The sequence below is a fragment of the Aspergillus neoniger genome, assembly GCF_003184625.1.
Source record: "Aspergillus neoniger CBS 115656 unplaced genomic scaffold BO87scaffold_64, whole genome shotgun sequence".
NCBI classification, from domain to species: Eukaryota; Fungi; Ascomycota; class Eurotiomycetes; order Eurotiales; family Aspergillaceae; genus Aspergillus; species Aspergillus neoniger.
This window is the reverse complement of record NW_020291192.1, coordinates 100,497-124,524: the sequence shown is the minus strand read 5'-3', so window position 1 is coordinate 124,524 and position 24,028 is coordinate 100,497. Positions and strand designations below refer to the sequence as shown.

At 47.2% G+C, this 24,028-nt stretch overlaps 10 protein-coding genes and 1 non-coding gene across 11 annotated transcripts; 5 read left to right on the top strand and 6 right to left on the bottom strand.

Moving 5' to 3' along the window:
- Positions 1-530: 530 nt before the first annotated feature.
- BO87DRAFT_214495 (uncharacterized protein) lies at positions 531-1,249 on the bottom strand. Its single transcript, XM_025618645.1, has one exon. It carries the CDS (start codon positions 1,162-1,164, stop codon positions 775-777), a length of 390 nt encoding a protein of 129 aa, XP_025474074.1. The 5' UTR covers positions 1,165-1,249; the 3' UTR covers positions 531-774.
- Positions 1,250-2,288: 1,039 nt separating this feature from the next.
- psf3 (DNA replication protein PSF3) lies at positions 2,289-3,360 on the bottom strand. The gene is made up of 6 exons (XM_025622041.1): positions 3,252-3,360; positions 3,110-3,178; positions 2,963-3,021; positions 2,696-2,885; positions 2,520-2,628; positions 2,289-2,468 (listed from the first exon to the last, which is right to left on the bottom strand). Exons 1-6 carry the CDS (start codon positions 3,291-3,293, stop codon positions 2,401-2,403), a joined length of 537 nt encoding a protein of 178 aa, XP_025474073.1. The 5' UTR covers positions 3,294-3,360; the 3' UTR covers positions 2,289-2,400.
- A 420-nt stretch (positions 3,361-3,780) lies between these two features.
- Positions 3,781-4,749, bottom strand: BO87DRAFT_451199 (uncharacterized protein; the record flags this gene model as incomplete). Its single annotated transcript, XM_025628450.1, has 3 exons — positions 3,781-4,212; positions 4,295-4,474; positions 4,540-4,749. The coding sequence occupies 3 exons, from the start codon at positions 4,747-4,749 to the stop codon at positions 3,781-3,783; spliced, it is 822 nt and encodes a 273-aa protein (XP_025474072.1).
- A 686-nt stretch (positions 4,750-5,435) lies between these two features.
- BO87DRAFT_411190 (uncharacterized protein) lies at positions 5,436-6,514 on the bottom strand (the record flags this gene model as incomplete). The annotated part of the gene is made up of 2 exons (XM_025626414.1): positions 6,157-6,514; positions 5,436-6,095 (listed from the first exon to the last, which is right to left on the bottom strand). Exons 1-2 carry the CDS (start codon positions 6,340-6,342, stop codon positions 5,436-5,438), a joined length of 846 nt encoding a protein of 281 aa, XP_025474071.1. The 5' UTR covers positions 6,343-6,514.
- Positions 6,515-7,324: 810 nt separating this feature from the next.
- On the top strand, positions 7,325-9,434 carry BO87DRAFT_381259 (TFIIH subunit TFB1 family protein). Its single transcript, XM_025624490.1, has 2 exons — positions 7,325-7,607; positions 7,665-9,434. The coding sequence occupies exons 1-2, from the start codon at positions 7,466-7,468 to the stop codon at positions 9,404-9,406; spliced, it is 1,884 nt and encodes a 627-aa protein (XP_025474070.1). The 5' UTR covers positions 7,325-7,465; the 3' UTR covers positions 9,407-9,434.
- Positions 9,435-9,588: 154 nt separating this feature from the next.
- dscB lies at positions 9,589-10,889 on the top strand. Its single transcript, XM_025620905.1, has 2 exons — positions 9,589-9,992; positions 10,088-10,889. The coding sequence occupies exons 1-2, from the start codon at positions 9,726-9,728 to the stop codon at positions 10,676-10,678; spliced, it is 858 nt and encodes a 285-aa protein (XP_025474069.1). The 5' UTR covers positions 9,589-9,725; the 3' UTR covers positions 10,679-10,889.
- Positions 10,890-10,966: 77 nt separating this feature from the next.
- On the top strand, positions 10,967-12,647 carry BO87DRAFT_214463 (glycosyltransferase family 69 protein). Its single transcript, XM_025618644.1, has 3 exons — positions 10,967-11,863; positions 11,923-12,148; positions 12,208-12,647. The coding sequence occupies exons 1-3, from the start codon at positions 11,255-11,257 to the stop codon at positions 12,621-12,623; spliced, it is 1,251 nt and encodes a 416-aa protein (XP_025474068.1). The 5' UTR covers positions 10,967-11,254; the 3' UTR covers positions 12,624-12,647.
- Positions 12,648-14,702: 2,055 nt separating this feature from the next.
- Positions 14,703-16,065, top strand: BO87DRAFT_451198 (uncharacterized protein; the record flags this gene model as incomplete). Its single annotated transcript, XM_025628449.1, has 3 exons — positions 14,703-15,085; positions 15,264-15,685; positions 15,731-16,065. 3 exons carry the CDS (start codon positions 14,703-14,705, stop codon positions 16,063-16,065), a joined length of 1,140 nt encoding a protein of 379 aa, XP_025474067.1.
- Positions 16,066-18,116: 2,051 nt separating this feature from the next.
- On the bottom strand, positions 18,117-18,225 carry BO87DRAFT_t274. Its single transcript has one exon. It is a non-coding gene; the product is annotated as a tRNA-Met (tRNA).
- A 605-nt stretch (positions 18,226-18,830) lies between these two features.
- Positions 18,831-19,265, top strand: BO87DRAFT_431369 (uncharacterized protein; the record flags this gene model as incomplete). Its single annotated transcript, XM_025627585.1, has 1 exon — positions 18,831-19,265. The coding sequence occupies one exon, from the start codon at positions 18,831-18,833 to the stop codon at positions 19,263-19,265; it is 435 nt and encodes a 144-aa protein (XP_025474066.1).
- A 740-nt stretch (positions 19,266-20,005) lies between these two features.
- Positions 20,006-23,989, bottom strand: BO87DRAFT_411186 (putative PHD finger domain protein (Ing1); the record flags this gene model as incomplete). Its single annotated transcript, XM_025626413.1, has 8 exons — positions 23,296-23,989; positions 22,488-23,158; positions 22,231-22,436; positions 21,615-22,169; positions 21,537-21,555; positions 21,369-21,372; positions 20,471-21,088; positions 20,006-20,089 (listed from the first exon to the last, which is right to left on the bottom strand). The coding sequence occupies exons 1-8, from the start codon at positions 23,635-23,637 to the stop codon at positions 20,006-20,008; spliced, it is 2,499 nt and encodes an 832-aa protein (XP_025474065.1). The 5' UTR covers positions 23,638-23,989.
- Positions 23,990-24,028: the final 39 nt, after the last annotated feature.

Sequence of the window (24,028 nt, the reverse complement as noted above, 5' to 3'; positions counted from 1 at the left end):
CATGGGAAGAGAGGATCAGTCCAGTGTCTTTTGTTTGTCTCAAGTATCCCTTGGGTGCAAATCAAGGGATGGAAGGATAGTCAATAGCTCACGCTTCAGCTTCGGTTCGGGTTTGAGGGAGGCCGTATCGGTCGGAGGCGAGGTGTTTGAAGAGGAGGGAAATGAGCAATGGCGCAGGGAAGAAGGGGCAGTTGACTGCACCGAGACGGTGCTCCGTCTTTGGATATTTCGGTCCATGTTGCGTGTGTGTGTGTGTGTGTGTGTGTGTGTGTGTGTCTGCGGGTGAGATGGGCCAAAGTTGCCTAGCTAATGCGCATAATTGACAAGATGCGCGATGCCAGTTAGACTGCAGTAGGTTCGCAAGATCGTATCCACTAGGCGCGAGTTCGTTCAGAAGGATCGGGGAGGGAGTCGACCGATAGAGCAAGGAGGAAAAAGCAATGTCTCAGGCGGAAGGTGAGAAAACGCGACTAGGAAGGGCGATTGGTGACGAAACTAGGCCCACTGCGCGTCCAAGCGTCTAGTGGGAACGGCGAGGAGGGGAGGCAGAAGTGGAGGAAGTGTAAGTTCGGACGGGAAGAACAAAGAAGGAAGCGAAAAAAAAAAAAAAAAGAGGTCAAGTCAAGACGTGAGGGGAGCGAAAGAGAAAAAGTGTGAGGAGAAAGTGTGACGAGTCGATCGTTGGATCCTCACGGCCAAGAAAGGGGACCGAGTGACAGGAAGATGATCTCCACACATGCATCCATCCATGGAGGGAGGGAGGGAGGGATTAGTTTAGTGAGAGCGATCCGGATCTTGAGTTTCTCGGTATGTATGCATGCAGGCATGCGTTGGATTTTGGGGGGAAGTTACTGTGGTATGAACGGAAGGTTGCCAAGCAACAAAGAAGGTTGACTGAACAACGAAATGCCAGCGAGGGGGGAGCAGAAGAATTTGAGGATGAAGTGAATGCGTGATGATGATTGTGGTGAATGCAAGCAGGCAGGTAGGCACGTAGGCAGTCTGGATGGTCTTGGATCGAGAGAGGGGAAAAGGCGTGCAAAGCAACGAGATAGGCTCAAGGAACAAACGATCGCAGGGCACTAAAACCCGGGCTAAAATGGCCTTAGCGGAGCACCAGCAAGTCAGGAACTGGATCCCGGTCCCGGTCGCTCTTCCCACCATCTCCCCAGCGGGTTTAGTGCGGTTTAGTGCAGTGGATTAGTGGATGGTCTCCGATGGCTGGGCCGGCTGAACCTGAATTTAAGCTTCCAATCGCCTTTCTCCTTCTGCTATTGTCCTGAATTTGAGGACCACCAATAGCTAGGGTGGCTGGTCAAGTGTAGTGGTTGGAAAACCCGTACCTTTTTTTATTTCTTTTGTTACCACAGTCCATCCCTACTGTAACCTCTCCCTATTGCTCCATGATCCATCCCTCAACTGATCACACGCATCCTTACGGAGGATATACAAGGATCGCTACCACTGAATTGCAGGGACGGGAATCATCAATGTCAGTGCCCTTCTCCCCCACTTCATCGGCTAAAATCTCACGATTCCACTACCCCTCCTCTCCATCAATTTATCTGCCATCTATCTAGTATAATCATCCTCAGTGTAGCCGCCCGGAATTGCAGCAGAATCTGATCCGTCAACTTGCCCTCCCTTTTTTTTCCCCTTCAAGCTGCCCCACGTTCCAGGGACCCATCGGCCGCCCGTGGTTCTCCCCTCCCCACTACACCAGTCCGTCTGCAATCATCGTCTCATCATCCCCATCGCTCTCAGCTTTAGTCCTTCATCATCGCCCCGTGACAGATAACTTGCCCCATCGTTCTTCCCGTGGCTCGTCTCGGTCACCCAGAAATAGATTTTCTCTTTTTTCCTGTTCCCCTTTTACTTTTCCATTCTTTCCAGCTCTCCCAGCTCGTGGGCCTTAAAACACAACCCCTCGGTTATGCCGGTCGTAGGCGCTTTTTACTCCGCCAGTCGGAGTTGACATGTCCTTCCTGTCATTCTTATCTCGGGGAACATTGAGCTCGTGACTTCCCTCCATATCTCCGGAGCACGGAGTACAGTACATGAAGATCATGAATCTGCGTGAGGGGTTATCCGAAGCGATTGACCGGAATTTTCAGATGATAGGTTTCGGGTAACTGTTTCATGTTGTTCCTTCAATTAATCGAGTACCAGCAGGACATTAAATGAGCCGTTTCAAATCTTTACTCAGATGTCAACCAGTATGACCACATTTACCAATCAGACCCATACATACATAGTAAATCCAAGGATAATGAATATTATAGTCATTCACATTTAGATACTTCATAATTACTCTTAGTCTTCTGTTAAATTTATGTTCATACCGGCGAGCACAGCTCAACCTTTCAACAACCCATACCTTCCACCCAAAACCCACTACCATCACTTCTTCTTCGCCTCTCCAGCCCAGACCCGCGTCTCCTTAGCACTATCATGCGCAACCCGGAAAACTATCCACAAGCATCAGTAATTAGCAACACAGACACAACGGTGGAACATACGCTGTCTCTCCGTCTCATCCAACCCTCGCAAGAAATCCGCTCCCTGCCCTAAAGCACCCTGCGGATTATGCGCATGATCCGCAATGACCGCTGAACGCTTCTTAAACGTCTATCATCATCATCATCACAATTAGCCACATCAATCCCCCTTCCCCCGGGTTACAAAAGCACCATACATTACTCAAAACCTCCACCAATTCCTCCTCCTCAAACAGCTCCAGAATCCGCTCACTCAAACTATAGAAATGCGGTGCTAGGGACCGCAGATCCACTGTCCGAGGATCAGCCTTCAAGGCATTCATGACTCGTTCTGAAAGCGCGGAGGGGAGATCCAGCGTGACTAGTCGAGATGTTCCCAGGCGGGCACTGCGATAGTTAGACAATACTACCCTCTCTCTCTCCAAGATAGTAGTAGTAGTAGTAGTAGGTAGATTGAAACTCACCCGATAGAAAGCATCTCACCCAGCCATAACGGCAAATCAATGCGCGTTCCTGCTTTGATCTAGATAGAACACACACACCACATATTTAGCAAGACACACTTCCATGCACAAAAATAAATCAACAAGCACATAAGACAGGAAACATACATTTTCCCCCGCATTCCCCTCCAAAATACCAAGACCAGGTACATCCAATTCAAACGTGCAGGGTAGTTTCTGAATAGATCGGATGTGTGAGAATGAGCCCCATGCATTCATTTCCAATCATTGTTTATCACTCATCACCTACTTGGGAATCTGTCAAGATGGCATCAATGTCGTAGTACGACATTTTCAACGAGAGATTTATTCGTGTATAACTAGATTTACTGTTGATAATCTAGTTATTGATATCTTTCATCTAGGTGGAGGGGTTCAAACTCGTCCTTCTTTCCTTTCGAGGCGCGTCCCGCATGGCGCGCTGTCACGTGCGGGGAATCTTTACTTTGCGGTTAGCCAATGGGAGGGGAGATATTTACAGTCGGTGCTACAACACTAATAAGTAGTAATTTGTAAGATAGGGTTTAGGTGTCGACGACGATAATTACTGGTTGTATTTTGATGCTGTGCTTGTATAATATTAATGAGTATTTGCATTTATGTCAAGTTGGAACTGAAGGAGAAGATGGTTGTTATACACTCGATGACGTCACTCATATTTCTAGGAGGATGAAGGTATTTATCGAAGGTACTAGCAATGTTTGCAGCTAACTACTAAATGTTCACTAAATATGCTTTGTGTATAGCAACTAGATGGTCCTGATTGAACCTGTATTATGCTAGTGGTACCACGAATCTGGTACTTGTGGTCCGAAATCGTTGCGCAATTCCATCCCCAAGAAAGCGTCCTCCAGATTCCGAACCTCAGCCGGACGACCTTCATTGTCTTCGGTGCAGACGAGGAACAATTTAAGCCACTCAAAACCTGAAATGCCGGTATAATACTCTATACCTAGGGAGGCCCTCGTTACCCGCAAAGCTTGCCTCGCAGTGACTGTGATCCTTTTTCCCGGATCGAATAGCAGAGCCAGTCGAAGCGCATCTGTCCCATGGTGAATACCTCTTGCGGTATCAAGCTCTTCCCAAGATGAGGAGGGTAAAAAATCAGGGTGGGTGTCGTACATTTTAGACGTCATGAGATCTATCTTGTTAACGAACGGTAGATATGGCGGAAGAAGATCGTACAGACTCTGCATTCCTTTTAATTTTCTCTAATGGCATAGTTAGATTATGATCATGTCATAAACAATGACGCAGGTAGTAAGACTTATGAGATCGTATATATGCACTTACGTCCGACGGGATCACCTTGAAGTCGATCCTCAGTTTGCCTCTTGCTGTCCACATATAAAGCGTTTCACGGTGTTTGATGAAGTGCTGCGAGTCATGCCAGTGCAGTGCATTCATGAGGTCTTCCAGGGTCGAATCTCCTAAGTCCAGGACGACGTCAATATCTTCATTCCTAGCAGGAGCCTACTCATTTAGTTAGTCAATAGAATGCTTCCTTCGTAAGTGGTTTTGTAATTAAATCCACTTACAATGCTGGGCAAACGATCGGGACAATAACGCATGACAGCAAGCCCTCCTGTTATTCCCACGAATGTTGTACCCAAGTAACCTCGCTTTTTCAGTATCCGTATCCATCCGAGCAAACATGATGCAGCGCCGAAGAGCATTGTTCTGCTTGGATACAGTACATCCGGATACGCCCTATTGACTTCGTCGATAGTTAGATTATCGAGACGCATTTTGTTGATGAGTATTCGATCCTGTAGTTGTCTGACAGATCTATGTAGACAGGAAACAGATGGGACAAGAATTCTGGGCGTTACTTTATAGTCAACGGCGTGAAAAAAAAACGTTAGGGTGGTCAGTTGTGGCGTAGTAGAGCTATAGTTCGCTTGCTAGGCACCGGCTGCACCCTATTAGCACAAGTATTGCACTTGGTATCTTTGAGACATTCTGAAAGCTTGGACAAAGGAGTATTAACTTTGAGACAATGCAAAGTGTTCCCAAGAAATTACTGGGAAACTTCTTTGTAACGGGATATTAGCGGGTTCATTGTTTACCTCTGACCTTGTACACTCGTATAATGCAACTATGAACACATGGCTATCACCGATCGTATACTCTCGGATATGGATTTACACAGGTGAGGTTATATCGTTGACTGCAGGCTCCAGTCAAGCAGAACTTTGATCAACGGATATGTGACACATCTGATAATTATTAGCTCTACTAAAATCAAAAATTTTCAAATGACTTGTCCACATTATGCAATATACCGGGTAGGGTGTCTCAGACGAAGATGTATGCCCATACAGCCATACGGCCCGAACAACCCAATTCCCTTCACAATGGAACTCTATAACAGACGAACATCTCAAAGAAAAGAATATGGTCCATTTTATAATAAAAGAAACCCTCATGGTTATCATTCATCTTCATCTGCCATGAGAAGTAAAGATAGCTTCGTCTTCTCGATCATGTCATCCCGTAATCTAGATATATAATTCTTCACCTCACACGGACTCTTCTTCGTCTCCCCGTCGAAATAAAACTTCACAAAGCCACGCGCTACATCTCCCAACACATCCCAACTCGGAACGAGCTCATAGTCTCCGCTTTCATCGATATGATCCAGCAGGTCACTCAAGTATCCATACCAGATAGAAGACGTAGGGTCCTGAGGCCACTCTCTCACCATGAGAAGGACCACAGCGTCGATGAACCGGGCTGGCTTTGGGATCTTGATCGAACGAATAGACTGCCAACGACCATTTCCAGCTTCATCATTGTAGTCTGGTAGCCGAGGATCATCAACTAGCATATAGTTCGAATCATCCAATGGTGGTAGTCGCGTGGGAACCGGCGCCAGGTCAATAAACAGGTCGTTCATCTTATATAAGAGCACGACGTGATTGTACGGTCTGTTCACCCGCGGTTGGACATGGTAGTGATATGCCGGTGCAAAAGGCCTCTTGTTGGGCCGGTATCCCTCGCAGTAAGACCTATGGCAACTGTGGAAACCGGCGTCTTGGAGAAGGGAGTCTGCTTCTGCGATGTAGAAGTTAGGGATGATCCAGGTGGAACTCTGGAAGTAGTTAGTCTTGACTTTACTGTATTTGGGCTGGAATGAAAAATCGTCATCTTACCTTTTGCTCCTGCACAAGACCATAGACGCACAATAGCCCGTGACCGCAGAACACGTTGGGCACTCCACCATTATCTAGCGCCTTCGCAATAATGTTCTCTAGTTTATAGTCGATATGAGTGGGAGCTTTCGCTCCAGACTCTTCGGACTGAGAACTCCCCATATCGTAGGACTTTTGTGTCGACATGTAGTATAGACTTGGTTGGAAACCGACTTCTGAGACTAAGTGGGGCGTTCTCTTTATATTAGAGTGCTCTAGACGCGACTCATAGTTATAGATGGGATTTCCCTAATTCAATCTTTTTATTCTCCTGGTAGAGTCTTAGCACTCTTTGAACATGAACATCAGGTGGCATCAGCTCGATGTACTGCGCCTTGGGATAAGCAAATCTGTCGGTTTTAAGTGTTTGCCACCTCCATTAAATGCCAGAGCAGCGGATATAAGGACGCCCTGACCGCATTACTTCAGGGAAGTGGAAAGTTACACAGCATCTTACCGCCTGAACTTAAATTATTGAATCAACTCTTTGTTCAATTCTTGCTTCAGTTACCGTTCTTATGCGTGTCTCAAGGAAAGGTCCATCGACGTCTAATATACTAATGCCCTTGTTGTCCGAGATATGCCTTTGGTACATTGTTCAGGAATATCCCGCCTCTCGTGAAATAATGATTTTCGCTTGGATGACCGGTATTTTCCTTTCAAAATTGGTCGACCATGGCCATAGATAGTTTCTGGTGACAAGGGTAAGAGTAGAAGCTGAAGTACAGGTTGGCTGCACTCTCCCAATCTAACGAAAAAGTCCGAACATATTTCTTTATATGTGTAGCCACCATGCAGTACTTTCAATTGGAGTCGCTACTGAACTTGTCTAGTCCCTAAGATGACATAGTAAAACTTCTTGTCGAAGAAACCAGAAATGATAGTATCTCCACGTACCCTTAGCATCCGTACTATGTATGCTATGCTCTCGGAAATCACTAGATCTAACAAAGAAATCGTCGGCTAAAACTATCTAGCCTGGCATACTCCTCACTTACATTGTGTCTATGTACTTCAAGGTTGGCTTGTTAGGGCTGCCATCCTGACTAAGCAAGCAAGTCACATGTCGCAGTATATATATCACGTGCCTCCATCTTGACTGATTGCGGAACTTCGTACTTTTCACAAACTCGCATCTTAACCCATCCACTCAAACCTCTCGCGTCTTTGAAGGCCCTGTCCTTCCGATTCTCCCGTGGGATTTCAATCTCCCGATGGGTGGATCCCTAGACGCCGCCCAGGACAGTGGACGCTGTCGAGATCCATGACGATGACACCTCCGAGCGGGTCGGCGGCATACAAGAAGAAAGATGGCACCCTGACCATAGCCCAGGACCGCCAGTCGATCTCTTGGATCCCGGCGGCTGGCGGTGCAGCTGGTGCAATTACTCTTCCTGTTGCTCAGATTACCAGTACGTCGTGGTGTTTAGCTTGATTCGCCGGGCGCGATTATACTGACTACGGCATAGACCTGCAACAGACCCCCGCGAGTAACCCGAAAGTGATGCTGAAGATCTTTGTCCTCCCTCCGAACGCCCTCGCTAGCTCCCCCGAACAATTTGTCTTTTCCTTCACAGCTGGAGCGAACGCGCGACCGGAAGCTGATGCCATCAGAGATGCGCTCAGTGCCGCTATCCAAGCTGCAAAGACAGCTCAGAGTGCACCCGTTAAAGAAGGCGTGTCTCCTGCTATGGCCATAGCGAATGCGGTATCATCGGCAGGGAAAGAGAAGAGCCCGTGGGATGATGACAAACGGCTTCAAGGAGATGTGGAGCTGCAGCAGTCGCTGCTGAAGTCGAATTCGACTCTGCAGCGCATGTTCATGGAGTCATTACACACCAAGCCGGATACGCTGTCTGCTTCACAATTCATGACGCAGTTCTGGTCTACTCGACTTCATCTTTTGCGCGCGCATGCGATCGAACGGTCGCAGACACGCGGATCGTACAATGTGCTGTCGACATTGAAGCCGCGGGTGGAGGATAGCGTGACAAAGCTGAATATTAGCAAGGAGCAGATTCAGTTGATTTTCAATCAGCACCCGCTTGTGAAGCGGGTATACGACGAGAATGTACCCAAGCTTAGCGAGCAGCAATTCTGGTCTCGGTTTTTCCAGAGTCGGCTGTTCAAGAAACTGCGCGGTGAGCGCATCTCTGAAACGGATCCCACGGACATAATCCTGGATAAATACCTCAAGGCGGACGAGTCGGGGAATTTACCACGCGATGCGCATGTTCCGCATTTCCTAGATTTGGCTGGAAATGAAGTGAACAACAGTCAACGGCAAGGCAACCGACCCGATCTCGACATGCGCCCGTCCTCCGTGGAAAAGGTGCCCATTATCCGCACACTGAACAGTCTGAGTGAGAAGATTATGGCGAACGTTGCACCAGCCGATGGCGAGGCGGATGGCAAGACGGGTGAGGATGGGACATACAACGAGCTGCAGCTGCGCGATTTACGCGGGGACGAGGAACAGCAACGTATTCTCCTCAACGTCAAGGACCAGAGTCGCTTTTTCTCGTCGCATTCGAAATCTGCGGAGGATGAGCAAAACAAGCTATTTGCCCAGCAGGATCCGAATCAGATACTCGGAAAGCTACGGGGAGATCTAGAAGAAAATCTGCCAGAGGGCGGAGCCGCGCCGCTGGGGAGACTGGTAGAACCGCAGGAGGATGACGACGAGGATCAACAAAAGTTCGAAGACGTGATTGGTTCTAGGGTGAATTTGAAGCGCGCCTCAAACCAAATTCTCGAAGCGATCCGTGACCGCCGATCCCAAACAGAGGGATCAGGCAATGCCGGCACGTACGGTTTGTCGACTGCGTTGTACGACCGGTTGACACTGACGCATGCCACGACGACTGAATTCTTGCATCAATTCTGGCAGGCATTCCTATCCGGGAATCCGGATCGCGCGGGTGAGGTAGCTTCGCTCGTGGAGTCCCTAAACAGAGCCATGGAGCGCATCAAATCGGTGGCGCAAGACGCAGAGGCAGAGCGGCAAGTTGAGGTTGATCGACTGAAGCAGCATGCCCGGGAAGTGCTGGAAAGGACAGGAAGGAAGCTCAAGCTCAATCTCGCTGGTGTGGCTGGAGGTGAACAGGCTGTCAATCGACTACTGGGGCCGACCATTCGGGCGTTGGAAACGGCGCTGGCAAAGTACAACCAGGCGTTGGCTGAAGAAATGAAGGAAATGCCATCTGCGTGATATGGCGATAATGTATGATAGAATAGACATAAATGACTATTAACGATTCATTGTAAAGCCAAGTAGGACTCTTAAGTACTTCGATCGGCATGCCGAGCCCTCCGCTCTCCGCCCCTCCGCCTCGGCCCGCCCTTCACGCGACGTGTCCCTCACTTCCTCCACCTTCCTTCCAGCTTGTCAGACCAGCATCGCGACCACCAGGACGCTCCACTAATAAGACATCGCCTTCATGCTCTAGTTATTGTTTAATATTCAGGAGAAATTACCTCCAGTTCCATATTCTAAATAAATCTAATAAATTCACAATAACATCTCGAAGATGTTAACCTCCGGACTCACCAACGCCTCGATCTCCAAATCCCTCCTCATCTACACCATCGCCTCCTCAGTGGCTCTCGCCATCTTCGACCTTAAGCACCTCACTAGTATTCAAGTCGCGCCACACATCTGGCAATATGGACAGTTCTGGCGCATTCTGGTGTGGCAGGTAGCCGGATTCGCGAACTCGACGGAGGCGCTGTTCGCCGCGATGCTAGTGTATCATCTACGAGTTGTCGAGCGCGCTTGGGGAAAAAGAAAGTTTGCCGTACGTCACTCTATTCTACCTTACTTTTCTTATACCATTCTACATCTGCAAGCTATAATATCGATGCAGTACTAACAAACAATAACGGCTTATAGACCTTCCTCCTCACCACACTCCCCTACACAACCCTCCTCCCACCTCTCCTCCTCATCCTCGTCCTCCGACCCATCACCCTCGGGAAAATGAACTACCTTCCCTCCGGACCCGTAGCGACCATCTTCGCCTTATTAGCGCAATACCACGCCTCAATCCCATCTACCTTCCGCTACCGGATCTCCACGTCATCTGCTTTTGATTCGAACGAGACGAAAGACCAACCGCAACAGAGCAGCAAGTCTCTTACTCTTACACTGTCTGATAAATCTACAACGTATATTGTCGCTGCGCAACTGGCTTTGTCGCAGTTCCCGGCGATGGTCGTCCCCGCTGCGGTGGGATGGCTGGTTGGTGTGGCCTGGCGGATGGAGTTTCTGCCTGGGACTGGCGCGTGGAGGGTCCCGGCATGGATGGTGGGGGAGAAAGAGCGAAGGGTTGTAAATGGAGCTGGAGGCGCAGATGGTGGGAGATATGAGGATCTGAGAAGGAGGTTGGAGGGAGAGGCTATTGCGGCGTCGGCGAGTTCGTCGGCTACGGGTGCGACGGGGGATGCTGCTGGACAGAGGTTGAGGAGGAGTGGGGGGATATAGATTGGAGGGTTGTTCCATGTAGTTAATTACGATATAGGAGTGCTGGCAAATTCATTTGGAAGCTGATTGGTAGTGGATGGTCACGGCATGGGTGCCGTATTCGAACGCTATCGATGATGGGGACGGATGTAGATACGGAAGACTACTTTGTAATATTCTGGGGCCCTATTTCGTCGACCAGTGCAATGATTCCGAATGCGGACCAAGATTTATCATACCAAGCATTCTCTCCATTAAAGGGGGCTAAAATCTCCTATGAATGGCTGCCTAGCCCGCAATCGTGATACTAAAATCAAGGGGCCAAGAAGAGCGACTCCGCCGGCCTCCGTCAAACAAAGACTCAGCCTCTTCAGGGATATTTGACTCCATCGCCAATGAGATCCTCCAATTAGCTTACCCCCTTGTTAAGCGCCTCGTGTTGAACTAACATTCTTCTTCTCTCTCTTTTCTGCAGCTGCCACTGGCAGTCTCCTATCCATTGCAATGCATCCAAACCACTCAGTTGCAGGCACAATCCCCCAGCCTGTACAACCCACATCCCCTTACACATGACATGCATGTCAATTCACCCCTCCAATGACTGCTAAATCCAGCTATGCCACTTTCATCCCCCGGCGTGGGGTATCCCGCCGAATAGGGCTGCGCCGGCGTCTCCTCCGCGGCCTGCTAATCTGTGTCCTCGTCTGGACCATCCTAGATGTACTTTACATCCATCACCTCGTTTCGTCCTCCTCCTACCGAACCAATGACATTACTCGACCATCACCCATCCCAGAACGAATATTCATCGCTAGCACGCACTGGAACAACGAAGCCATCCTCCGAAGCCATTGGAACGATGCCATCATAGAACTAGCGAAAGCCTTCGGTCCAGATAACATCTTCGTGAGCATCTTCGAGAGCGGAAGCTGGGATGATACCAAGGGGGCTCTGCGAGATCTCGACGCGGATCTGGACCGACTTGGTGTGCAGCGCAATATCACATTATCGGATACGACGCATGAGGATGAGATCTCCGCATCGCCGGGTGAGGGCTGGATCGACACGGCCCGGCATAAGAAGGAGCTAAGACGCATATCTTATCTGGCCCGGTTGCGAAATTGGTCCTTGCGGCCGTTGGAGGATCTGGCGCGACGGGGTGTTATATTTGATAAAGTGTTGTTTCTGAATGATGTGGTCTTTACGGTATGTTCATTTTTCTGTGTCGGTGCAGAAACATTAAGTTTATTGACGGCTCCATCTAGGTTGACGATGTGATTTCACTATTGGAGACAAATGATGGATCATATGCTGCTGCTTGCTCGCTAGACTTTTCCAAGCCACCGATTTATTATGATACGTTCGCCCTTCGTGATGCAAACGGCGACGAACATGTTATGCAGACATGGCCTTATTTCCGTTCTGAAGTGTCGCGCAATGCGCTATACTCCATGTCTCCTGTGCCGGTCAAGAGTTGCTGGAACGGAATGGGTCAGTGACTTCCCCTCACATTGCTTCCTACTACTATATTGACTAACAGACCATCACAGTCGCTATGCCCGTGGAGCCCTTCTTATCCACTCCTCCGCTGCGTTTTCGTGCCATTTCCGACTCCCTTGCGAAATCACACCTCGAAGGCTCAGAATGCTGTTTGATTCACGCGGATAATCCTCTTTCCCAAGAGCTGGGGGTTTACCTGAACCCTAAGGTCCGCGTTGGCTACAACCCTGTAGCTTACGAAGCTGTTCATCCTACAGGGGCATGGTTATCGCTACAGCATGTAGCATTGGCTCTATGGGAGAATAGAATCCGACGCTGGGTTACGACCCCGTTGTTCAAGAAGATGGTCGTCCGCAGGAGACTCAGTCCCTGGCAGGATGCTCATCCAGACGAGAAAGAGCCAGGTTACTTCTGCTTGATTAATGAGATGCAGGTGCTTGCCTATAATGGATGGGCACATGTATGATTGGGGACCTTGATGCAGTTTTTTACCCAGAGCTCAAACTACGACTACTCACCACCCATTATAGCGTTTACAGCGTCTCGCTATTCCAGGTCTATGCTCGGGGAGTCTAATACGGTTAGCCTGCGAATCGCATGCCCAAGTGGGCTGAATGCGCGAGGTGCATTTCCCATCCAAGGGATAAGAAGCTGCTCGTGAATGCCGCTTCGTGTCCCCAATGATGGCGAGGCGACTCCTCTCCTCATAATGGGAAGGTCTCATCTAGACAAATATCTGTCTTCCGGGCCTCTTGTGCTAACGCCGGTTGTGTTCTCTTACAGCGACATCCCCTAAGATTCCGCTTAGAAAAAGAGGCTAATTAGATACGGGATTCATGCCACCTAGATAGCATGAATATATGCATTAAGGGCGCTGCGTTATTGGTCTGGCACAGTGATCCGATGCTATGTATCTACGGAAGCATAATTCCTTCAATATTCTCGAGTCATGTGTATTAACTGTTACTCTTCATGATCGAATACGGGCGGAATTAAATGTGTTCTTTGCATTTCCACTGCACTCAGGGAAGATTGGCGAAGTAGACTCTGCACTCACCAGGTTTAACCTCTGTTTAGGAAGACAGTCAAATAAGTGTATATGTAATTGTGACATCTTAATATTATACTGAAGATATATATTCAGGTTCGATTCGTAAGTCATCATTGGTATTGGGGTTATGTCTTTGCACCGTCCTCAGCAAAAAAATGGTATATTCACCGTCCAAGTCCCAACATAAGCATCTGGTGGGAGATAAGCCAGCATTCTAAACATCTCAACCAGAAGATACATCCCAGCCAATATGTAGAGAGTGATCCCCGGGGCCAAAACGAGGAAGAATAATATGCTATCCCTTGGTACCAAAGAAAGAATAGATTTGAACATGGGAAATTGATAGTCATGAAGGCGAAAGCGAACTCTTACAAATCTTAACTGAATTAATTTATTAGATTATATTTAATCTGTTCAATAGAAACATCAGTATATATTATCAGGTCTAGCTAAAATATAGTATGTTACTTAATTTTCTGTTTTACCAAGCTCAATGATGACCATGTTATCAAAACTAGATATAAGATTAAAGAAAGGAACATTAGCTTGTAATGGGAGACAAACTTAATACTTACTAATAGTGCCCGTAGGGCAAAGAGTGTAGAGAAAAAGATGTATACCAGCATTCTACTGCGATGCTGTGGTTTCTGCAATACCGAAATTAGGAGAACCAGACAACTAGGATTGAAACTGCCTTGTCCGCCCACCTTTTATATTCAGTAACATAGAGGCCATATTTCCCTAGTGCCATAATTGAGCTGCTTAGTCCCAGGCACCAGAAGTAGTTAACAAACGCGCCTGTCCTTGATTTGCGATGGTGTGTCAAAAACTGTAGATCGCACTTTCAGTGGTGAAGTCACATCAGCAGGAAATAGTCATTGTTTCTTATGGCTGTATATTGTTTAATCAGAGAAACAAGTTATACAATTTTTCTTAGACAGAAAGCCACAAGAAATATATGCCTGTGGTAGGGCAAGATCGACATATATATATGCTGTTTTAATCATGATTTTAGAACTACCAAACAGCTTTCAGTCAAGGATAAAATCTGTTGTGTGTATGTGTGTGTGTGTGTGTGTTTCACATTAACCTTCACCCCTTCAGAAGGATATGTGGGCTAGAAACTACAGTGATATCTCGAGACTGGGGTTGACCCACCAATATATGGTAACTTCATAGCCACATTCGTGTCGAGCCGCTTTCGTCGAGCCTCTCTTGCATTACTTTGCCGGCCGCTACCTATACCCATATTTCTGGGTTACCTGATAAACTTTCCGAGGAAAAAGGCCCGCTTGCAACGAACCTAGACAAATCGAGACCCCATAGGCCTATGTCAGCATTACATGCTTTGAACCCGGACAAAAGCATGAATATAGTAAGGCCCCTTCATTCCAACAACCCAACCCGTCAAATACTGATGCGCTCTTGGAGTCAAGCGAATGCTGTTCAGGCTTCGTCCCTGGATAGTACTGTCATTGCTCTACTATATCCAAGATGGATCTAAGTGATGCTCTTGCATTGGCCTCATTAATTCTTACCGCAATCAGTACAATATCCATTTTCACAATTCTATTGCAAATATGGAGCAATTTCAAAAGACTTCTGTTCGATCGGGAGCATGCTATCAAAGTCCAATGCGGTTCATGGCAGAGTTGCATCAAGAATCACCGGCTACCAGAGCATGGGTTGGTTGAAAAGGCAGCCAATCCTCTAAAAGGATGGATTCTGAATGCATACAGAGAAGGCATTACTCTCAAGATGACCACCAGTGACCGAAAGACACAGAGGACAAGCTGTCAGAGATTCTGTTCTTTCCTGATGCCCACCTATGACCAAACAGCACAGGGAACAAGCAGCTGGAGCAGATTGCTTGCAAGGTGCGGAGTAGAATCATGCAAGATTCCACCATCCGACCGAGCAGAAGATAGGGCGGATATTCTAATGGAGAATGAAAAAATTCTCTATGGAGTTTCAGCGGAAGAATTTGTTGTGCTGTTGATACTGGGATCGTGGGATATCACTTTCGCACTGAAAAGACCTGGCCTTTTCTATCAGTCACCTTGGCTATATGCGGATATGTGATGACGGTCCTTTTCGTCAGATTGCGCGCTATGACGACCATGGAAATGCCCCAAACTCACAATCAACAGCAAAACGTTACGAATATTCTATACCAGTCAAAACAGCTATTGACTTGGCAATCGGTATTTTCCGCATCCCTTCCAGGGACCCCCACAACATTGATATGGTAATTCTTTCAGACAGGCGCTGGTTAGACAGGCGCTGGTTGAACTGGTGCAAGAATTGCAAGCGGAAAAGCAGAATAGGCCCGCTCAAAAGAATAGGTTCTGTGGATCAAATGAGTTACTGGACGTCGAATCCCGGGACGAAACAGGCGGAGGAAATCCGCTTTTCCCTAGAGAAACTTGTTCAAGAGCCGAGCGCAAAGATCAACAACTACGAGACCGACAAAAACAGTACGAACAAAATGGAGATGTTTTGGTTTGTTACAACCCTTCTAGGTCAAAACAATGCAAACTCCGACGTGCAAAAAGCAGCTACAAGAGTGGCATTAGTCATTAGCAGCCTTGAGCCGTGGGCAATCTTGCCGGCTGCACCGATACACATTACTCATGCTCTATGTGGCGTACTCAAAATGCAAGTTCGGGATGACAGCGGGCAGGCAGCCCTTATAACTTTGTTGAAAGATCTGAGAAAAATGAAAAAAGCTAAACAGTACGTTCCACCTGGCTGGACGCTAGTGGATTTGGAATGTGCACTGGAGGACATCCCATCTATCAAGGACCACTTTTTCTCCCGATCAAGTGATAAATGCAGTATTTACAAACCGCAATGAAAGCAGTCTTCCATAAGGCGAATCTATCTCAGCACAGGACTTCTTACCATCTGAGTTGCCGAGGAGCCACAATTGATAACGAAAAGTTGATCCGTTTCACGCTTGCAGCAGTACTAGCATCCAAAGTCTTATCAAAGGCGATGAACGGAGACTAACTATGTTGATAAAATATTCAAAAAGCTATGTGATATTCATGAATTGAGAGAGGCACAACCATTACGTTCAGATGACGATTTAGTCAAAATCTATGCAACTTATACGGATGGTTTGGAAACGCAACCAAAGCTGGACGCAAGTGGCGCGACGCATATCGACGAAGAATATTTCTTGAGTAAGGTGTGTATATTACTATTGTGCGATAATTAACCTGACTAGCGCCTCACTATATGCAGCTTGACTTGGGCGCTCGACTTAGGGCTCTGGAAAGGAGTGAAAGAGTCCAACATTTGCACCTGCACCAGTTTTCCAATTGGCGCTATACGACAGGCTATGCGAAGACCAGGGTTTCAGTTTAATACAGCCAGTGAGCATGCAATGGCAAAGATTCCTATTTCTATCTCGGTCTCTTCTCACCATATCGGGACAGTATCCTCAACGGGCCGAGCAGTTTTGCTGCTATGCAATAGTCAGGGAGGGCTGTCTATTTTTCCTCGGGGAAGGAAGCAAATTTCCGTATTATTTGCTTCCTTGTCTATCTATCATCTCTTATCCCTCCCTTATCCAACAATTGTACTGCTACGGATTCTATAAACCCTGGGGAGTATATTACCATGAGCACTTTATATGAGGACAGCCTTGCCCCATATACCCCGGCCGGGCTAGGAGTCATGATTATCTACACTCGCCCAACAGCGCATGTCGGCCATGCGTCAAATATATTAGATGTCATCATTAGCGAGAGAAGGCTAATGACCAATTTTTTCTGAAATGATCTTAACTTTGCTATAGCTTTGATTCTGACTGTGTATTTCATAAAGAAGAAAGGACTGAAATCCTAATGATGTCCCGTGATAATGAGAAGCATCCTAGTATAATAATAAAGTAAATCAACTCGCCTCATTAGTTCAAGATATTAGGATATCTATAAGACTTCATTAGCCTTGAGATACCTTCAAAGTTTGATATTATATTCTTCCTCTATACTTACATTCTCAATGAATAGATATATTGAAAGGATTAATACAGGAACATACACTGGCTGTTTTCCAAAGACTTGTAGTACCTGGGCATGAAGCTATTCTTTCTACTTCAAGAGTTATAGAGGACGAGACTATCTAGGCTCACAGTTTGATGTTAAAATAAGGAAGTTATTATTATCATGACAAGGATCTACTTGTAAGGATAGAAAGCCTGTTAACTAGATAAGGAATCGATCACCAAATGCTATATATTCATATAATGAAGACAATGGTAGCCTATATCCACAGAATAGACTAATCCCTGAGGGTTCAGTAGCTCAATCCTGAAGACTCAGTATCTTATAAGCATCGGGGTGGTGTAGAACCGCTATTGATGACCTTACAACTCCCATAACCACTATAATACATCATCCCGATGGTCCCAAGATAGCTAGGCTTTTCTATTACAGAGAATCTATATCTATAGAATAGACTAATTCTTAAGAGATTAGTAGCTTAATATTAAGAATTAATATTCCATAAATATTAATCAAAAATGAATACCGTGGATCTGAATAATCTAAATAATTCCAGGTCTTATCTTATACAACAAGAACATTGCTCGCTTGTTACTTTGGTTACCATGTTATACAATTATACTTTTCTATTCTGTATATTTAAACTACCACATATAGTATCTAACAGAGGAACCTTTCTCTCCTACAATAATCAACATAATTATCATACATTGAGCTTCACGTAGCTGCTACACCAACACAAACGAGTATATGAGAACTCCTAGACAGCCGAAGCCAGTAAGTGCCATACAAATTGAAAAGCGAATAGGTCAAAAGGGAGAAAGAGAAAAGGAAAATGGAGATCCAAGAGACCAGTCCGTGGAATTGCCAAAAAGGTTATATAGAAAAAAAGATCTGTCCCGAGGGAGGTTCGAACTCCCGGCCTTGGGATCGCATGGAAGTTGAAGCTTCCACGTCATACTGTAGTATGAGACCCACGTGATAACCAACTACACCATCGAGACGACTTGTTGAGAGACGCCTCTAGGGTTTGGTAGATGAAGAGTTGCGTTGTTTTCTGTACGGTAAGTAGGTTGCGGATAGTAGGAAAATACTATGCGCGCACCACTTGACAATAAACAACTACAGGGTACTTACATAACATAATCTTGTTTGTGTTAATTATTCTAGAATAATAATTAAGTTCATAAGTGGTAGTACATATACTAATCATCTTGTCCAAGTCCTATTGATGCTAAGGCATTGATCCAAGCCCAGGCGTAGGCTGTCAAGATGTAGTAGCCATGAATATATCTAATCAGTGATTGAGGTCATACTAGTCTACAACTTAGTATCAAGACATCGATCCTCTACAGGACCGGCTAGATACACATATCGAGGAGAAGAGGCAGTATGCTCAAGGCACAGACAAAGATAAGCCATAGAGTTTCAACGCATGTATCCTAATATCATGATCGTTCTAGTTCAGAACTGACTACTACTACCCAGCGTCACAATATACATAACCATCCAGTGAGGGAAGATACGGCCCTAATCAATGCATCGAAATAACAGGCCCAAGGGCAACTACCTGCCAAATATATACCCGCACCAACAACTGATACCAATGATGAGAATAGCTTCGCCAGCCTATTCAAATAACGGATCACACATCCATTTGGAAGGCCTCGAGGCCTTCTTGCAGGGTGTTATTCCCCGAGCCGAAGCCACCAGCAATGGAATCGCACAGGCGAACATCGATATTTCCACTTCGGGAGTATATGCAGACATTCAAGATGGCCAGATCTTCCATTTCACCAGTCTACCAAGACAGGTGCGACTTATCTATGAGATCGACGAGTCAGGTGATATAGGTGATACGCTGGTGCACGCGATATCTCCGACAACCGAACACGCCGAGCCGACTTTGTTTACTCAATGGACGATTCAATTGCTGAATCCTGATGACTTGGCTTTTACCAAGCTGTCTAGGTTGCAGCTTCACTGGAAGGGTAGTGCGAGATTTGTTGGGAAATTGTCTGCTCCAAGCGGTGGTAGTACATGATGTGAGATGAAACTGTGTAAGACATCGCAAGATTGAAGAGCGCCGACAACAACAACTTCAATTCTCTAGTAATACACATAATAGTTGTCATGAATAAGACAGGGCAGTCACAATGGCTACAACCCAAGCAGCTTCAAGTAACTCATACACTCAAGACATTTTATATCGATCTCCATCAGCAATTATCCATTCTATAGTACACTATAGTGACAGGCCCCAGATTCTGCCGCTTCAAACAAGGCGGTCAAGAAGTATACAGAATGCTGACTGACTTTTTCGGGGCTGTATAAAAATATATCCGTCTATATCCGCACTTTTCTCTGCGAGGTTCGCTAGGTTCTGCCGCTTTTGGCGGTCAATAGAGCGGTCAATTTAGGCAGTATGGCTACACCCGGGGCATAAAGGCAATTATTTCCTTATGTTACTGGTTATTACTATACTCTCTCCGCTCAGGATGATATTTATGTATCTATCTGACTTCGGACACAGTCATGGGCGGAGTTGTACTAATGGGCTGGTATACTGGTAGTCGTTACGAGGTCACTACCACTTAGATACGAAGTAGTATGAAAGACTAGGTGGGAGCTAATGTGAGACTATCAACTACTTTCAGTTGTTATTTCCGTCACCTTACTCTGTACTATTCATCTGGTTGTATTCAGCTCTGGAGTTATTGACTCAGTTACTCTTGATTTCATTGATGGGATAGTTAATTGCCGTGGAGATTGGCTCCGTGATGTCTAGAATTTGGCTTCAGAGAAGGGTATCATTTGGTCCTGAAGAAGGTGAGAAACGTCATGAAATACTGATATGGACATCGTCGGCTAATGTCAAATTAGTATACACTGATGAATTAGGCCGGATCTTTTGTGCTGTCATCAAGTTACACGTGCGTTTGGCTCTTATTATATTGCCTTGATCTATATGTAGTATCCACTAAGAATGTAGGAAATAATCCGGGCTATCACATCCTTTGTTGAAGTGTATTGCAGAGATCTTCAATAAAACATCGACATGTAGAAAATTCGCATCATAAGATATTCCACCGGATACTCATCAAAGATATCCAGGACTAACTCAAGCCACTCCGCTTTCGCCTGGCAGTAGACCGTCGAATTACAATAGTCCCAGTATTCAGGGTACCAGCCAGCCAAGTCCCAATCAATAATCGTTATCCGATAATCCGGACTTCCATCCTCACACACCCCTTTCTGTTCCTCAACCATGACATTCTTCGGCTGGAGATCCGCATGGGTGAAGACAATCCTATGTCCTTTGAGTGTACGTTGTATCGCTTGATGAAGCAAGCGGACATAATGCCGCGACTCCCTCTGCCCCAGGCATTTCAAGATACCCTGGTTGAACCCTTGCTCATTGTCAAAGGGACCAGATATACTCGGGTCACGATCAAGCGTAGATAGAATGCCCTCGTAGTAAGGTGTGCGGTTCAAGTTCCCAAGGTACCCCTGAGAAGGAATACGTCGCAGTTCATCAAGTGCCTCCTTGATACGCTTGCTGATCTTCAACTTCTGGTCTTTAGACAGAGATGGCGCTAATTTCTCCAAATCGGTACCGGGGATATATTCCATGATGATGTACCGTTTTTGGGTCTCTGGATCCAGAAAATCATCGTAGACTTTTGGCACGCGGACTTTGCTGTTAGCAGCAACGAATCTTATGTTTTCTGCTTCTAGTGGTGCGATGGAGAAGCCGGATTTGACTGCGAAGCGCTCTTTTACTCGGACCACTTTTATGGATCTGCAGGGGTCGCTGAGGATATCGGTTGATGCTTCGATCTCGGCAATGCGAGGGAGCTTTATTTTCTTGTTGGACATTTTGTTGAGATGATGGGGATGTTATCGATTGGGGGTTGAGAATCAGAGGAAGGACCATGATGGAGTGGAAATGGCGCCGGGTATTAATGAGCTGATATAGGCTGGCGGGGTAGAAGATCATGATCCTGTCTCCAGATTTTAACTCAGCTGGTGCGGCGCATACTAGTATACTATCCATGATCCATCTCTCTGACTGGCCGAGAAGCCTTCATGCCCTTCACTGGTATTTATATAGATAGAAGTATCTTTACTCGCCATTACTTATAACCATACTTGACAAAAGTCAGACAATCAGTTTATTGTCTACTACGTATGTACATTCATGAGAGCCAAAAGCCATTCCCAACCCATAACTCCGGTATCCTGTTTTGCTTTGCTTCATCCTGCTCTGCTTGTTCAACGCCCACTTCGACTCCGTCGCATACTCTCCTTACACTCATTACAGTACCATTTGACTAATTTCACGTTAGCAATCCGCACCCTCCATATTCATAGAATAAAGGAATAGTCTTACCATTCTTCCCAGGCGGCTTCGTCAACCCAACACACGACAAGTGGAACCACTCGCGAGGGCAGGCGTCATTATCACATGCCACCATCTCACCGAAACTGATCTCATTGCAGTAGCAGTATCTGGGTTCACCGTCTTCGTCTTCATCATCGCCCTCATGGAGAGACTCTTCCTCTTCTGATACAGCCCGCGCTTGCACCACTGGTACGCTGCTGTTCTTCTTGTGGGACCGTTTGGCTGGTGCGGGATCCGTGCTTCGGGTAGGTCGTACGCGCTGAGTGGGTTCGGAGAAGGTGGGTAGCACCGGGGTGGATGTTTTAGATGATCGGCCCTTGGGAGGTGGATTCGAGACTGGCGGTGCGGGGACTTCGCCCGGTTCGATGGACGGCGCGGGCTTTCCATCGGTGTCTTCGCGTTTAGTGCTGATAGGAGGTGGGAGCTTAGATGCGTCTGTGGTGGGCTCTTCGGTTTCTCGTTGTGTATCTGGATTAGAAGTAGGAGTGGCTTCGGTTTTGGATGTCGTCTCTTTGATTGTGGTTTTAGGTTCTGCAGCTTTGCCTAAGGTAGTTATTTAGTTAGATTTGCGACCAGACTGAGATTGAATATGGCTGAAACGCACCATTGCTGGTAACACGATTGGACGCAGAAGACGACGGCCTCTGACGACCATTGTTTGCTTGTCCGGAAGTCTGCTGCGCGCGAGAAGTCTGCGGCCGCACTGCACCAGGTCCAGGACTGACAGCGCTTCGTGGGATAGCCGCAGCAGCGACAACAGGGGATGGAGCCAGAACCGGGGAATCGACTGCAGATGCATTGGTATTGTTTCTGCCACTCATGTTAGTTCATGTATACTCAAAGCAAGCAAAACCAACATACCTCTTCCGAGCAGCCGCATTCGTATTAGGTGCCCGCCTCTTCTTCGTAGCTTCAGCGGGATCCTTCGAAGCAGCCTGCCTCGAAGTACTAGCGCTGCTAGCAGTACGCTCCATTGCAGCACCAGCCTCCACAGGTGCGGGCCGCTCGACCTTGCGCCGCTTGGCCTGGCCCGACCCAGTATTTCCCTGACCATGTCCGGCCTGATCACCAGTGCCTGCACCCCCGCGAGATTTACTAGATTGTCCCTTGCGAGCCCCGCCTGCACGTACATCATCCAGATCAGAATCCGCATGTGTGCGACGCTGCCTGCGCGCGATGACAGCTTCTCGCCTAGCCTCGCTCCGCGAAGCAGCCTCCGCCTCATGGATCGCATGCGCCAATTCCTTAGTCGACGCAGCCTCCCGACGAGGACGCTCATTAGTAGTTGTCTTAGGGGCATTTCTATTCGTGTAAGCCCAGTGCGTCAGACTTCCCAGACGAGCTTCATCGCTGATCTCCCCCGCGATGAACGGGAAGATAGAATCAAGACGTGTGAGCTGTCGGTCCAGTTCGTCGTTCGCATTCGAAATAACGTGGTTTTTCTCATCCGCGGTCATCATCAGATCCGTAAGCGTATGGCGCACACGATGGAACAGGATCCGGCGGTCTTTGCTTTCCTGAGATTCGGGGATCTAGTCACGATAACTCGTCAGCACATGCTCATATCCGCCCAAATCCATCGTAAATAGCTTATCCCCGCAGACCATTATATGACCCACACCATGGATAAGAGATCTCCCCGAACAGGGCGCCCAGCAAAACTACCTACCGGAGTAGAGGGGTACGGCACAGGCTGCGACTCCGAAGCGGACCTCAACAATTGGAGCAAATTATCCTCGAGGGCCCAAGCCTTCGCATCGACCTCCTTGAGCAGCGAATTATGACGACGAAATTCCCTGGGGAGGGCTGTAATGGCGTCCGTGAAATGAGTGAGAGCAGGATAGAAGCCATGGGCGACAGGGGTCGCGGACTGGATATCTGCCATGGAGCCATGACCATAAGCGAAGGACGAGCGGCCCAATGTCTTGGATGTGCGAGATGGGTTCGTTCTCGTCTGGCGCGTTGACTGACGAGCGCTCTGACCCTGAGAGTTGACGGCAACGGCAGACATGATGGGTAAAGAAGGAAAAGGCACACAAGTCGGACAGCAAGTCCGACTCAATCAGGGAACAAGAAGCACTCAAAGATACTGGGAGATCGATGGCTCAACAGATGGAAGAACATGGACAGACAGACAAAACAGGGAAAAATCGGGGGTGGGAAACGAGAGTTGGAGCGATGGGAGACTTGCAGTGCGGAGAAAGACCCGGCAGAGCCCATCATTTATCAGGTGATTGGTGCCTGCAGAGCCAGGCACTGAATCTCGGCTGACAAAGACATGCTGATAAGCTTTCGGTGACGTCACATATCAATTAAACGAATCTCAACTTTCAACTCGAGCTATCAACTGGTGTATATCGGGAGATCCACAACCCACAACAAAAATGAATTGAGAAAAAAGG